We start from the raw sequence: 15283 nt of genomic DNA, 5'->3' as shown, positions 1-15283 counted from the left end.
CCAAGAGGTCAGCCAAAGGGCCATGCCTCCTGTGTCCCAGGTCTGGGAGAGCACAGTGCATGGAGGGGGGCTTCCCAGGGATGGTGGAAGCCCAGGAAGGTATTTCTGTATGAGGAGTCCACGGGCTTTTGGGTGGAGAGAAGAGGTTCACAAGCAGAGCATGTGGGAGGGAGGCTAGCAATGCCCCTGCACCTGCTGACCTTACCCCTGCACCCTGCACCCAGCTTTCTGGTTTTTAGAAAGGAGAAAGAAGCTCTCAAAGAAGCATGCTGATTTCATTCTGGATGGAACACCTACCGTGAGACCAGGGTCTCCGGGGGGGCCAGGCTCACCCTGGAGGAAGAAGGAGAGAGCTGTGAGGCCCAATCGTGGCCCCAGGGCTACCCGCCCTCCGCATACCTGCCTGGAGTGCTGCCCTCCCACCAGTGGACAGACCTACCTCAGGTCCTGGGACTCCTCTTGGCCCCCGAGGGCCCGGCTCACCAGGGGGACCAGGGTCTGCCTGAAAAGGGAAAGGGCAAGTGGGCCTCAGCAGATACCTTGGCTGGGCCCTTGAGCACTGCAGGAGCGTGTGATCCCCACCCACAGCCCCTGCCTGGGTGGGCCTGGAAGGTGAGAGGAAGAGGTAAGTCTGTGTTGTTCTCCTGCTCTGTGCCTGGCACCATGCTCAGCCACTGAGGGGCAGAGAGACCAACAGAGCTCACAGACTAGCTCGGAAAGATAGCAGCTGAAACAACTCACTCTGAACCCAGGGCAATTCTGATTATCTAACCACTTGCCCGTCCATCTGTCCGTCAATATATCCACCCACACGTCTACCCACCCCTTCATCCACCCATTGACCCACCCATACACCATCTACTCACCCATTCACAAACTCACCCACACCACTCGTCCACTGACATCCACCTACCCATCCATTCTCGCCCCCACCCACCAACCCACAGACCCACCGGCCCATCCCTCCCTCCCCCCATCCATCCCTCCCTCCCCCCATCCATCCCTCCCTCCCCCCATCCATCCCTCCATCCATCCATTCAAGCACCCATCTGGCCCCTCCCCAAGTTTCACGTCCAGCCTGGCCAGGGCCAGTGCCCAGGATACTCACAGGTTCGCCCTTCTCTCCTTTCCTCCCAGGGGCTCCTTTCAGGCCAAAGTCTCCTCTGCCTCCCTGGGACACAGGACAAAAACGTCACTCATGGAGAGACCCTCAAATCCCCCGAAGCCTTTTTTGAGTCTCCTGGGAAAACTGTGGTCTCGGCAGTGTGGGGTTTATTAAATGGCAACATTTTGTAGCATTTAGGCAAGCTCCAGCTATTGTTTGAGAGGTGACAACAGCCCCTTGCCAGCTGCACACACTCAAAGTCAAACAAGGGGGCCTCATGGGCTTCAGCGCTGGGAGGCAGGAGGCAGCTGGCCTCCTCTTCCAGCTTGTTTGCCTGGGGCCTCTCTCCAGTGGAGGAGGGCTTTGCCCCATGCAGGGACCCATGGGAAAGACCTCTCAGCCCCTTACGACACGTACGGAGTCCTGGCCACAGAGGACAGGATGGACGGACTCCCCTTGGTGGAAGGCCAGGGAGGACAGGTAGGTAGGCTGGGGCTCCCTGTACCTACCTCGGGGCCAGGCGGGCCGGGCTCCCCTTTTTCTCCCTGTGAAGCAAACACGAGTCAGGGTAACTCAGCTCCAGAACCCAGAGAGCTGCAGCTACTGTGTCTGCGTCTGACCGAGGCAGGGACTGACTGCCGGCGGCCTGGAGGTTTTCTGCAGAGCCCCGTCCCGTCCCTAACAGTGTGGTCTCATTGACAAAAACCCCACAAGCCTCAGGGCTAACGCCACGCCACCACAAAACACGCTGACACGTGCTATTCTCGGGGCGTAGGGTTATGCTTGAGATGACCTGTCACTAACGTCATGGTAGCTCGCTGGCTCCTGGTGCTGTCTGCCTTTGGACCTGATTACACACCCTTGACCTCTTTCTGCCCTTTCCCTGTCCTGGGACGGCAGGCGTAGGGGAGCCTGGCACAGAGAAGCCAGGGAGCAGCTAGGCTCCTCAACAAGAATCTTCAGGTCACTCACAACAACCCCCACATCCCCCCAGGGCTCCTGGCCCATGCCAGGACTTACAGGCGCTCCTCGGGGTCCTGGGTAACTGAATCCGGGCCGGCCGGGGTCTCCCTGGAGAATGGGGAAGGCCGTTCAGGGACAGCAGGTTCAAAAGGAATTGGAGATTGAGTCAGACTGTGTGGCCTGGGGACCAAGGGGCCCTGGGCGTGAGTGAGCAAACAGCGCCATGTGGGGTTCTGGGTGTGAGCAGAGGGTCACAGATGGGGTTCACTGTACCTCTTGGTTACTAATGGGGTTGGTGTGCCAAGAGGTAGGATCCAGGGGCAGAGAAGCCACGATAAGAACTCAGTCCCTCAGGCCTCCCTGGCTGGTCTATCACCCCACGACCCTGCCTTGGGGAAGATGTGACCCCCACTTAGGGTTGATACAAAAGGGGGTCAGCCTTGGCCTCGCTGAGGATCCGAAGTTCAGGGCCTGAACCCCAAGGCTGGACCTCGGCTGCCTTCCCTCTAGGCTGGGGTGGGGAGAAGGAGCTGCATACCTTGGGGCCAGGTGATCCTGGCTCTCCACGGGGCCCAGCGTCACCAGGGTCTCCCCGAGATCCCTGGAGACAGGAGAGAAAGTGAGGTGTGAGTACCATCAGGGACTGGTGCTTGTACAGGTGTGCACTGACATTTGTGACACACACAGACACACAGACACACACACGGGGCCAGCGCTGACCACTGAGAAACACCGCCCTGTGGGGTCAGCGGGTATCTTGAGGGTCACCGCCTGGCTCCTTCTCTTCCATGTACCCTGTCTAGGCATCCAGGCCTACCTGTCTCATTCCCCCTGCCCCATCTGCCCACCAGGGGTAGGCTGAGCAGGAGTGGGGTGGGGTGTCAGGTTGGTGAGGGCATGGGGAAAGCCCTGGGCCCTGCTCAGGATTGGGACCTTCAGGGCCAGCTTCCTCCTTTAACTACAGAGGGTGCTGGGGGGCCTGGGAGGGGCGTGTGAGGTCCATGAAGAGGGGCTGGTCTGGCTTCCAGGGTTCCTAGCTCCTCTTTCTGTTGCCCTAGTGCGGTCATGGGGCCAGTGACCTGCAGCCACCTGTCCTGCCCGGAGAGGAGGATGCAGGTGGCACAACAGGGTGTGGGAGGGAGGGCAGTGAAGTGAAGGGCAGAGAGGTGGGCCCGTGGGTGGGTCGGGGCACAGGGCCAGCCCCAGAGGCCATGAGGGCCCTCCCAGGAGGCCTGGGCTAACCTGCTTCCCTGGCTCCCCGAGAGCCCCCTGAGGGCCTCTGGGTCCCGGCAGGCCGCGGTCCCCCTGGAAAAAAAGGAAACGAGCTTGCAATCATCTCCTCTGACCAGGGGCCCTCAGAGACCCTGTTTTTACCACAGAAGTTGGCCACACAACCAGCAGGGGCTTGGGAGGGGGTCTGGGATGGGGTCTGGGGAGGGGTCTGGGATGGGGTCTGGGGAGGGGTCTGGGGTGGGGCTTGGAGAGGGGCCTGCGCAGGGCTTGGGAGGGGTCTGGGGTAGGGCTTGGGGAGGGGCCTGGGTGGGGCTTGGGGAGGGGCCTGGTGGGGCTTGGGAAGGAGTCTAGGCAGGGCTTGGAGAGAAGTCTAGGTGTGACTTGGGGAGGAGTCTGGGTGGGGCATAGAGCCTCAGGGGCCCCTCCTGCCCTCCTTCGAGGGTCTCACCTCAGCCCTTCGCCCTGCTGAGGGGTGGCATGGTAGGGAAGGGGAGAGCAAGTCCCAGGTGCACCCTCTCCAGCAGGGAATTGGGCTTTTGAGCTGTTGGTCACATTCAGGCCATGGCCACTGCCCCATTCTGAGCGGCAGGTCGGGGGAATGGGGCAGTGGAGGGGGTGTGCGGGGATGGGAGGGTGGGTTGCCAGTTCTGTAGAGGGCTGCTCTGCGGGCCTCTGCCTCCTCCATCCCCCATCCCCAGCGCCCCCAATCACCTTGGCTCCTTTGTTGCCAACCTCTCCAGCCAGGCCCCGGGGCCCCTCAGGGCCAGGGTCCCCCTGTGAAAAGAGGCTCAGTGTGGGGTCTCAGCAGGGACTCAGGGTCCCACTGGAGAGCCAGGGTGTGGCCCGGAGGCAGGACCAGGGGCGGGGCCATGTAACTCCTTGCAGACAGAGGAAGGCTCTGTACACTGTAACATTCGAACCTCAGTGTGTGGGTGTCTGCAGGGCGCTGTGGTAGGGCAGTGTGCAGCATGAACACGTGTGCATGGTGTTCATGGTATGGGCCTTGTGCAGGCTTTTCAAGGGAGCATGGGATGTGGGCCGGCCTGTCAAACTCCTACCTTCCCAGACCCGTGGGGAGTACCCTCCCTGCATGGGGAGGTCCTGGAGTTACTTTTGTCTTCTGTGGTGGAGAGATCTAGATCCCACATGTCTGGGCCATGGGGGTGGAGATGGCCCTGGTCAGCACCCAGTGCAGCCCTGATCCAGGGGTCTGCTGCCGTGGCCCACTCACCTTCTCCCCCTGGGGGCCATCATTCCCAGGGCTGCCCTTGGCTCCGGGGTCTCCTCTGCGTCCCTGTGGAAAGAACAGGTGTCAATGGGAGAAGGGCTGCCACCAAAAGCCCTCGGGACCCCTAGACTCAGAGGTTTCTCTATGACAGCTCTGACTCATGCCTGCAGCAACGGGGGATGCTGAGGCACACATGCAGAGGAGCAGGAGAAAGTCAGGCTTTGAGAGGCCCAGAACTGGGTGAGCAGTGAGGGCCTGCAGGAAAGGCCAGGGCACTGCCACCCTGGCCACTGGGACCAGTCTGGAGCCCCCCTCCTGCCATGTTCACCAGGGCAGGGCCTGGTGGGAACTCACAGGCTCGCCTTTGGGTCCTCGGGGCCCCGGCCCGCCCTTGGCTCCTTTCACGCCGGGACTCCCTGGGGCACCATTGTTGCCTTGATATCCCTGAGGAGAGAGAAGGACAGTTCAGCCACGGCCTCCTGGGTGCTGCTTGCCCCAGTTTGTGGTTTGTGGGAGCTCCCCACACTCCCCTGCCCAGGCTTGTGGAGCCCCACCCCACCAGCCTTGGTCACAGTGGCTGGAGCTCTGGCTCCACCTGTAGACAGGGCAGGAGGGACTTGCCTTGCTGCCTTTGGCCCCACTTTCTCCTGGGGGTCCTCTGCGTCCTGGGCGGCCGGCGTCCCCCTGGAAGAATTTGGAGAAATCAGCCCAGCACCCCTCAGCAGTGCAAGAAGCAGGGGGATGCAGGGCAGGGCTGGGACTTGGGCCTCCCCGATGGCCACAGAGCACCTAGGATGGCCAGGGCTGCCCATGCAGTGTCACCCTCAACCACTAGTGGGGTCAGCATCCCCATCCCTGCATCCTGGGAGAGTTAGTCAGACGTGGCTGCTGTGCAGGGGCTTGAAGCTTGGGGGGAGGAGTGTGCAGTTTGGGGTTGAGGTTTTCTCCTGCTGAGGTCCCTGGCTTCGGGGAAACGTGAATGCCTTCTGTTTCTCCTGAGTGTCCCTGGGCAGCCAGGGAAAAGTGACACCTTAGGTGGCCTAAGTGGGCAGCAGTCCCCACAGGTGCCTGAGAGTCTTCCTGCAGGCAGTCCCTGAAAGGCTTGGGTGGCAGAAGGGTGGCCGGTGGTTATGGTCAGTGCCTCTAAGCAGGGCCACTGTCCCCGTAAGTGGGACGGGAGCCAGTGAAGCTCTGGGCAGGGGGACCCACAGCCCCCAGAGACAGGCTTCTCGGTGGGCGTCTCAGCCTGCTGTGTCCCACAGGCCCTGGAGTGGTGGGCCACCCTCACAGCGCAGACACGCACCTTGGCACCTTGGTCTCCTTGCTCCCCAGGACTGCCTGCATCCCCTGGGTAGCCATCAGGGCCCTGCAAAGAGGGAGTGAGAAGTGAGCCCAGGCTCCTGCTGAGTGGCTAGGTCTGGAGATGAGCTGTGGTTCTCTGGGTAAGTAGAGGGTCAGCTGAGGGTGCAGCAGGGTTGACAAGCACCCCATGCCAGGCCTCAGGGGCATCCCTGCCCCACCTTCCCTATGCAGCCAGGCCCTGTCTCGGAAAAACTCCCTCAGGGAGCAGCAGAAGTTCATGGGGCTCAGAGATGAAATCCATGTTGAAAGGGTGTTTGCTCTAGAGAAGGGTGCCAACAGCCCAGAACCATCCACCCCTGCCTGAGCAGAGCAGCTGGGCCAGCCATGTGGAGAGTCCAGGAGCCTCGCTGCAGGTGTGAACCCCACCCCACTCCTGGCAGACGCTGGCTAGGCAATAGCTAGCTGGCCAGGTAAGGTGCTGGGTCCGTGTAGGAAAAGCCCAAGCATGGATGACTCCCGGCTCCCTCAGTGCAGCTCACCTGGGCTGGCAGGCAGCACCCCACTGGTGGCCTGGCATCTCCTGGGTCACTAGCCCGCACTGAGCCCCTAGGGTTTAAGGCCGCCCAGAACACAGAGCCGTGCTTACCCGGTTCCCAGGGTCACCCTTGCAGCCAGGAGGCCCGATGCGCCCCAGTTTGCCCTGGAAGGAGAAGAGAGAGCAGAAGATGGATGCGTCAGGGTGACCGTCGCGACCCTTGTATGCTGGTGACGGCAGTGCAAACTCAAGCCCGGTGGCCGTCGTGCTCTCTTCATGAGCAGCCAAAGCCCTGTGAACCTGCCTTTTGAGGTCTGAGCTGTCATGGTAGTGAGTACGGGAGGGGCAGGCCCAGGATGCTGCCCGGAGACAGGAGCCCGAAGTGCCCCCTCCCCTGCCACGTATGTGTGCACGTGTGCAGGTGTGTCTGAGTGTGTACGTGAACTGTCAGGTCCCCTCCTCGTGTCTGTGTGTGAACGGCAAGCCCCCGATGTATGTATGTGCGTGTGCGTGTGTGTGTGAACTGCCTGGTCTAGGCCAGATCCCAGCGTTCTGCAGGGCTGGCTGGGACGTTCCTGGGGGATCTAGGCCTTGGTTTTCAGGAGCCAGGGCCCACTCCACCTTTGTCATGTTCTGATTTTTCCAGCACCCACGGGGGTCCCTAGTTCAGCAGCCCCAGGGTGCCCAGCTGCAAGCTGTGGGCAGTGGCAAGCAGGGACCAAAAGCTGGCCCCTGGGAAGGACGGACAGCTTGGGGAGGCTCCTGAGTGTGGGACAGGCAGAACTCGTGAGCCCTTTTTCAGTGGTGTGATGGTATGTCTGTCCTACAATAGTGGAAACTCTTGACGCCCCACAGCCCAGCCCCCAGTGCCTGGGATGGAGTGCATGGCTTACTCTACCTTCTGTCCGTCAGTCCCGTTCTTGCCGGCAAGGCCGGAGGACCCCTGGGTGGGAGAAGGAAGGACTCCATTAGCTCCGATGGGTATTTCCTTAAGCAGCAGAAAGGTGAGGGTCCACCTGGCCCAGCCCGCTTACCTTCCGACCATCAGCTCCAAATTCGCCCTGTGCAGAAGGAAAGTGAAGCCATTAGCTGGCATCTTTGGTCCTAGACACTGTTACTGCTGTCTGTGGGGCTCGAGGCCAGGCCAAATGTGAGGCGCGAAGAGCCCCCAGGGCAAAACGACCCCCAGCAAAAGGCCTAGCCCTGTTCCTCCAGGACTTGCAGTGGTGTTACAGGGGTGAGTTTGAGGCTGAGGTTCCATCTGTGTCCTGATTAGGGTCAGGGTGTTCTGAATCAGAATCTCACCTTCTCTCCTTTGAAGCCAGGAACACCCTGAACAGGAAGAAAGAAAAGAGCGTTAGACTGAGGCTTGCTGGTGAGAGACCAGACAGAGCAGAAATCCAGGAAAGGGAGGGCCCAGGGGCCCACACCAGCAGGCCAAAGGGAGAGAGAGTGGGCGGGGTTGGGTGGCTGGAAGATGCTGGAAGGTTCTATACAAGCCTTGGAGGGTGATGGTGAGTGACAGCCCTGGGGTCAGGGTCATCAGCCTTGGGTAGAGATGAATGTGGGGTCAGGCCGGACACCAGTTTTGGATGGCATTCATCATAGTGCTTAAATTCCTTGGTGACTAGAGGCAGGGGGGTGGGCTGTGCCAAGACATCTATGACTTAAAAAAACTGGTGCTCTTTGTGAGGGCTGCCCCCAGTCAGCAGTGGATCCTTTGAGTCTCAAGCCAAGCCCTCTTGTGTCAGCTGTCCCCTCATCCCCTTCACCCTGGACCCCAGACTCCCTTGGTTTGTCTCTAGTCCCCAAGTGGGGCTGACCACAACTTGCCTTAGGTCCTGGGAATCCAATGGGGCCTTCAATGCCTGGATCTCCCTGTGGAAGAAGAACAAAGAGCCATGGCAATCGGCCCAGCCCTGGGGTGCTGAGGCCAGGAGGAGGCGGGGGAGTCAATGAGGGGGGAAACTTACCTGTCGCCCCTTCTGTCCAGGCTCTCCTGGCTCACCCATGTTGCCCTTGGCACCCTATAAACAGACAACAAGAAAAGTGGTAAGGGATGTCCACTATGGTCACTATCATCCTCGCTGCCTCTCTGAATCTAACTGCAGCCATCACCATGACAGCTTCCAATGACTGTCCAATGACTTTCAAACACCCCTACCCATAAGACACTAGAGTCACTGCACTGCTGTGGATGGCCAAAGCTGCGCATTGGTGGCACATTCATTCCTAGGGCTGTGGTGGTGGCTGGACACTACCACTCAGGCCTGGAAGAAACCAGAATAAGGAAGTGGAAAGAGTTTGGCTCGTGGCCTGGAGATCTATCATCCTGATGGAAAGTGCATCTTGATACCTGCTGGTCTGGACAATGTCCACTTGAGATCAGAAAAAGAAGGAACCGTGAAGCCACTTGGTAATAACTCTTCTATTTGCAACATTGTTTTAAAGTCCTTGTCTCATTTTGGAAGTTGCTTTGCCCACCTCTGTTTTTCTTGATAGTTTTTGACAGACATGGATTGTTGAAGTTTCTGATATTCTGGTGGTGAATTTTGGAAGGATTTCTTTTATATACTGCTGTTGTCCGGAGAACGCAGGACCATTCAAACCAGATTCTTAAACTTAATTACCTAATGCACAACAAAGGTGGGTGCGTGATGCCAACTAACAACCATAGTTATTAACAGTAATGCCGCTTCTGCTTTAGTTACTCATCTGAGCATACCTGTTTATTTTCCAAGAGTATTTCAATGGCATATCTTGACAATTAAAAAAAATTACTTTCTGAGTATGTCCTTTAAAAAGAAGTGGACAAACCCAGAATTTTAGCTCTTTCAGAGTCAGAAAAATTGGGACTCATATACCAAAAAACCAAACCCACTGCCATCAAGTGTATTCTGACTCCTAGTGACCCTATAGGACAGGGTAGAACTGCCCCACAGGGTTTCCAAAGAGTGGCTGGTGGGTTTGAACTGCTGACATTTTGGTTAGCAGCCATCCTCTTAACCACTGTGCCACCAGGTGTAAAACCAACAAAACCAAACCCAGTGCCGTCGAGTCGATTCCGACTCATAGCGACCCTACAGGACAGAGTAGAACTGCCCCAGAGAGTTTCCGAAGAGCGCCTGGCGGATTTGCACTGCCGACCCTTTGGTTAGCAGCCATAGCACTTAACCACTACGCCACCAGGGTGTCCCCACCAGGTATAGCTGGCTTTAAATGCTGAGCTCAATGGCCAGCTGAGGGGCTTCCCTTCCCGACAGCGTAGACCCTCTGCAGTCTGGGCATCTTACCTTCTGTCCCCGGTAGCCCTTGGGGCCAGGCGGCCCAGCGATCTCCAGGCAGCTCACCTTGTAACACTGGAATAAGAGCACAAAAGCAGGTAAGTCCAGTGGTCACGACAATTCCCTGTGAGGTAGAGACAAGACTGGGGACAAGCGTGGCCTGGTGTTTCAAGGACCCATTGGCTCCTAAGACTCCAGGGCAGCAATACCCTGTCTGGTGTGTGTGCCAGTGTGGAGGGGGAATCCCTGAGCTGCAGGTCAGGGGCAGGAAAGGGGGGTCAGGTCATGGGGGTCAGGGGCAGGGAAGGTCAGGTCATGGGTGTCAGGGGCAGGGAAGGGGGGTCAGGTCCTGGGGGTCAGGGGCATGAAAGGTCAGGTCATGGGGGCCAAGCACAGGGAAGGGGAGTCAGGTCATGGGGGTGAGGGGCAGGGAAAGACAGGTCAGGGGCAGGGAAAGCCAGGTCAGGGGCAGGGAAGGAAGGTCAGGTCACAGCGGGTCAGGGGCAGGGAAGGGGGGCAAGTCATGGGGGCCAGGGGCAGGGAAGGGAGGTCAGGTCATGGGGGTCGGGGTGGGGGTGTCTGGTCATGGGGGTCAGAGGCAGGGAAGAAAGGTCATCATGTGGGTCAGGGCACGGAATGGGGTAAGAATCATAAAGAAGTAAGAGCTCCAGAAAGAGCTCAGCCTCCACAGACTAACCTGGGGTACTGAGGCCCCAGTGACACAGAAAGGGGCTTCCCCAGCCTAAGAGGGCACCGGTAACCCCTGTTCCCAACTCTGCCCTAAAACCTGTGCTCCTTGTTCCTAGACTTCTGATGGGCATGGCTGGCAGCGGATGTGGAGACTGACCCCAGAGATAGGTGGGAGTGAGGACCCTCCACTGGTGCCAGTGACCCACAACACCCCCTCCCACTTCCACGTGCCCCACCATAGGAGGAGGTCCCTCTCAGGCCAGGTAGGGAGCTGTACTGTATGGTCTGAGTGTAGAAGGCCTGGCATGGCTGCATACCTGTGTCCTAACCGTCACCTCTGTGGGCTAAACAGTGAGTTATAAACCACATGGCCCAAGACTGTACCCCACCAGGAAGCAAGGCCAGCTTCCAATGGCCCGGGAGCTATGCTCATCTGCCAGCCAAAATGCTGGCTCCCAGAGGGCAAAGGAAAGGCTGTGAGGTCTCAGGCTGGCCTCATGGGAGAGCGTGGAGAGGGAGCTTTCCCCACAGAGGGTGGCCCTAGGCACAACTGGTGGTGTGGTAAAGGAAGTGCTAGGAGGAGAAAAAAAAAAAAAATTTTTTTTTTTTTCCACCCACAAAGGCCAGCACAGAGGGCCTGGCTCTCAGCTACAGGGGTCGAGGTCTGAACAAGGGTTCTGTTTCAGGTTTGGAAAACCTTGGCCAAATTTCGATTGATAACAACAACTGAGAGTAATGAGGGTTAAAGAACTATTGAGCGTACACCGGGCAGGTTTACAGAGAAGTACTGAACCTGTGTTTGTGAACAGGTGTGCTAAAACGGGGCGTAAGCCTCAGGTGCCTGCCGCCTTCCCGGTGCTGTGAACCAAGTGTGAGAGTGGGAACGGAGGCTTGCAGGGATGTGGGGGGAACATCATGGTGCTGGTACCCTCTGGGGAGCAGGGACCACCCTGGACACACAGTGCTCCAAGGCAGCCGTGTGATCCCCTTGACCGTGGCTTAGCTGGCCAGCCTGGAGGCTAGACCTTAAGCGCCTTTACTTACCAAGCTTGTGGTGACCCCTAACCTGACCTTCAGGGTCTAAACCAGCCTGGCTGTGGCTAGAGCCTCTCGCCCCAACACGGAACACACTTCTGGCTCCTGCTCCTCTTGTTTGACTGGCCCATCCACCCCAGCGCCCCCCGAAGGTGGGAATGCAGTGTGATCTTCAGTCAGCCACATCCTAGAGGGCAGAGCCAGGAAACAGAGAGCCAGGATGTGCCACTCACCTCACCGTAAGCTTCATGTTTCTGGAAAAGACAGAGAGAGCCTGGTCAGACACAGACTGAGACCCAGCCCAGCTCTGCTGCATCTGGTGGGGCCCTGGACACGGGTGGACAGGGCCCTGAGCTCACCTCCTCCGGTCTCCTCCCTTACACGGGGTAAACTGAAGCCTGGAGTGGGCAGACCACCCCCCACTATAGCTAGTTGGTAGACAGTGGCCTGGGTGCGGCCTCCAGTCCCAAGGCTGTGGCAGCTCACCATGACCTTGATGATGCGGTTGATGGTATCCTCATTGATGTCAGTGGTGCCAGGCCTCATGGTGGCATAGTTGTTGCGGTACAGCTCGTGTGGTGAGCTGGCAATGTCCCGCAGACCCTGCTCATTCAGGTTGGGGTTAGGGGCCACAGCGAAGAGCCGGATGCCCTCCTCTCGAGCCCGCTCAGCCTGCATCTTGATTCCCCCACAGGGGCTGCCGGTGACGTGGCCGTCGGTGATGACCACAGCGAAGTTGACCACGCCCTTGGTGCCGTGCTGCCGCACCTGCTGCGTCATGTTGGCCAGTGCGCAGTCAGTGAAGGTACCACGGCGGAAGGAGCGGATGCCCTGCAGCGCCTTGGTGAAGGAGCCGCGGTCACTGCCTGGCGGGCTGAACACCTCCACCTGGTCAGAGAAGTGCAGGCCACCGTAGCGCCAGCTCAGGGCCACCTGGTCAAGGTAGAAGGCATCCTGCAGCTGGCTGATGAGCTCTGGCACGAACTGCTGCATGTGGTAGAGCAGGCTGTCAGTGGGCGACTGCATGGTGATGCTCTCCGAGGTGTCCAGCACGAAGTACACGTTGATGGGGCAGTCGGTCTTCTCTGTGTGTGTGGGAGCAGGGCGGGGGGGACAAGATGTGGTCATTGCTTCGCAGGGAGGCCTGTGGTGTAAGCCCACACTGTTCGTGGCTGGTCCGCCCCCGCCCCCCGTGGCTCACATTGCTCACTGCTGCCTGGCTCCATGCACGTGGGTGTTCCCAAGCTTTGCATCCCTCCCCCAACTTCCCCACACCTGGCCCCTGAATGCCACTTCTATGCCCAGAGCCCCTGGGCTCCCTGACTTTGTGTGCACGGTGCTGCACCCACCTCACCCACACGAACCCTCATGTCCCACAGGGCAGTACCTGGGCAGTTATTGTTTCTATCGGAGACAATGGGAAACGTGATCCCCTGCTGCTGGGCGTGGAGTATCCCCACAAGCCCCCAGAGCAGGAGCACACAGCAGGTGCCTTGGAACATCCTGGCAGCACCTGTCCACCTGATGCCCTGCAGCAAGGAGGAAAGGTTGCTGCAGACAGCACTTCCACCACACACATCCCCGTGCCCCGCCGGCCCTCAAGCCCCACTCCACCCATGATGGAGGTCAGCAGGATGGGCCTTTCTCCCCCAGTGGTGGAGGCCAGCAGGATGGGGCTGGCTCCTCACTTCACAGGGAAGTGGGAGACAGATGGTGTCTGCTCCTGGCTCACACTGCTACCAGCACCTGGGCTGAGAAGACCGTGGTACTCTCTCCACCCTGAGCCTGCACACCCCTTGCCCCGTCTGTGGTCCACAAACAGTACACACATGAGTGCAAGCTGTGGGCTCATCTGGGTGGGATTCTGAATGCTCATGGCTCATCCCTGTCCTGCAGAGCAAGGGTGCCACAGGTAGACAGTGTGTTCATGTGGAAATGAACCTCAGTGACCCTCGTCAAAGGTGACCACAGGGCAGAAGGGTCAGCCAAGGGCAACTGAGAGGAGAGGTATCAGGGGACAAGAATGGAGAGACCCAGGGCTGGGGCGGGTACTGGTGTGACTGTCTGACTGCCTCAGCACTGGCCGCGCTGGGGAGGGGGGAAACAGTGGCGGTGGGTTGAGGGAGGAGGTTGAAGGGGGAGATTGTGAGCAGAGAGGCAGATGCACCTGGGGGGAGGGGGCTGAAGCCTCAGGCTCAGGCAGTGGGTGCAGCTGCCTCTTTGCTGGGGAACATTGGGGTAGCTGCCTGGGGTGTGGGAGACCCTTCCTGAGAGCCAGCCCAGTCCACATTACACCACACACACCACACTCCCATCACACACTTGCAAACATGCACACACACACCCACCACATCCCCCTGCACACACACCACACTCCCATCACACACTTGCAAACATGCACACACACACCCACCACATCCCCTGCACACACACCACACCATGTACACACACCACACCATGTACACACACCCCGCATTTCCTCCCAAAGTCCATCAAGATGGCCAAAGGCTTCCCAAAATGAGACACAAGTGCTGGGGCCAGGAACTGGGGGTGAGGAGCTTCCCAGGAGAAATCCCTGAAGAACTTTCTGTACTTCTGTAGCGTCTCATGTTGATGTGATGACCCAGGCTGGACCCGCCCGGCCCAGGGCTGAGTAGAGGTCTCTGGGGCAAGTCACAGAGCCCAGCAGAGCGACACAGACCCTCAGGGCTGCACTAGGGGTGAAGGTGGGTGGGGACAAATCTCAGCACTAATGCATAAGTATACAGCTGCCTGCAGCTCTCTCCTCCCATCACAGCAGATCAAAGCACCTCCCCAGAACCCCTCTCCTCTCCTTTTGAGAAACTTGATGGGGCAGGGATGCATGTGACCTGGGAAAGAAGTCCCCTCAACTCCAACCCCTGGGAAAATTGCTGGGATCAGAGAAAGTGCTTTCAGATTCCAGCTTTGTGATTATATTAGTGGAAAAAGAAAATGGAGCCAGTGGACACCAGACTGGATACTAAAGAAAGTGAAATCAGTTAATTAGATGCTAAGTTTGAGAAATTATCCCGAATTCAGAGGGAGCAGATAAAATAACGGAGATGATACACAAAGATTAGTGAAGTAGAAAATAACCCGTTGCTGTTGAATTGATTCCAACTCACAGGACAGAGTAGAACTGCTGATCTTTTTCTTAGGAGCCATAGCTCTTAGCCACTGCACCACCAGGGCTCCAAGGTAGAGAATAGACGAAAAAAAACAAACCTGTTGTCGTCAACTCAATTCTGACTCATAGAGGCCCTACATGACAGAGTACAGCTACCCCCATAGGGTTTCCGAGGAGTGGCTGGTGGATTCAAACTGCCAACCTTTTCGTTAGCAGCTGAGCTTTAAACCACTGCACCACCAGGACTCTGCAAATAGAGAGTAAAAAAAAAAAAAGTATATAATGGATATTCAAGAGGAGAAAGCAGCACAGTCTTAGGGAAGGCAATAATTAAAGAAATAACAGAAGAGTAATACCTTGAGCTGATGATCAAAGGCATATCAACTACCAGGAAAGTTGAATTAATTAAGAGGCCCACATACCAAAATATACTGGTGGAAAATCTGAATTTCAAACGTAATAGAAAATTCTAAAAATATCCACACAGGGGAAAAACGCAACAGCAACAACAAAATACAGGAAACACATAAAGAAAAAAAAAATCATTTGGCAGTGTGGTAGGCAGACTCCAAGGTGGCCCTCAATTATTCTTTCTTCCTGAAATTCATGCCCTTACGCAGTCCTCTTACACACTGAATCATCGCTGGCCTCTATGGGCAATACAATATTGTGGAAGTGATGGGTGACCTCCAAGGCTAGGTCATAAAAGACACAGGCTTTTGCCTGGCTGTTTCTTGGACTGATTGCTAAGTGGGGAGCC

General features: G+C 57.7%; 1 protein-coding gene across 2 annotated transcripts in view; it reads right to left on the bottom strand.

The window, feature by feature from the left end:
* Positions 1-15283, bottom strand: part of COL6A2 (collagen type VI alpha 2 chain) — a 34763-nt gene that overhangs the window by 11172 nt on the left and 8308 nt on the right. For both annotated transcript variants that reach the window (XM_064279593.1, XM_064279592.1), the window contains 22 exons: positions 12763-12904; positions 11862-12460; positions 11609-11629; positions 9660-9725; positions 8340-8393; positions 8200-8244; positions 7672-7698; positions 7401-7427; positions 7265-7309; positions 6478-6531; positions 5833-5895; positions 5151-5213; positions 4884-4973; positions 4533-4595; positions 4013-4075; positions 3311-3373; positions 2607-2669; positions 2126-2176; positions 1615-1650; positions 1109-1171; positions 440-502; positions 298-333 (listed from right to left, as the gene is read on the bottom strand). In XM_064279593.1, the coding sequence (XP_064135663.1) occupies positions 298-333; positions 440-502; positions 1109-1171; positions 1615-1650; positions 2126-2176; positions 2607-2669; positions 3311-3373; positions 4013-4075; positions 4533-4595; positions 4884-4973; positions 5151-5213; positions 5833-5895; positions 6478-6531; positions 7265-7309; positions 7401-7427; positions 7672-7698; positions 8200-8244; positions 8340-8393; positions 9660-9725; positions 11609-11629; positions 11862-12460; positions 12763-12877 (1770 nt within the window). In that variant the 5' untranslated portion in view covers positions 12878-12904. Of the gene's footprint in view, positions 1-297; positions 334-439; positions 503-1108; positions 1172-1614; positions 1651-2125; positions 2177-2606; positions 2670-3310; positions 3374-4012; positions 4076-4532; positions 4596-4883; positions 4974-5150; positions 5214-5832; positions 5896-6477; positions 6532-7264; positions 7310-7400; positions 7428-7671; positions 7699-8199; positions 8245-8339; positions 8394-9659; positions 9726-11608; positions 11630-11861; positions 12461-12762; positions 12905-15283 lie in introns of those variants that run through there.

This window comes from Loxodonta africana, chromosome 2 (assembly GCF_030014295.1).
Source record: "Loxodonta africana isolate mLoxAfr1 chromosome 2, mLoxAfr1.hap2, whole genome shotgun sequence".
NCBI lineage: Eukaryota > Metazoa > Chordata > Mammalia > Proboscidea > Elephantidae > Loxodonta > Loxodonta africana.
Note: the sequence above shows the minus strand (reverse complement) of the source record. Positions and strands in the feature narration are given on the sequence as shown.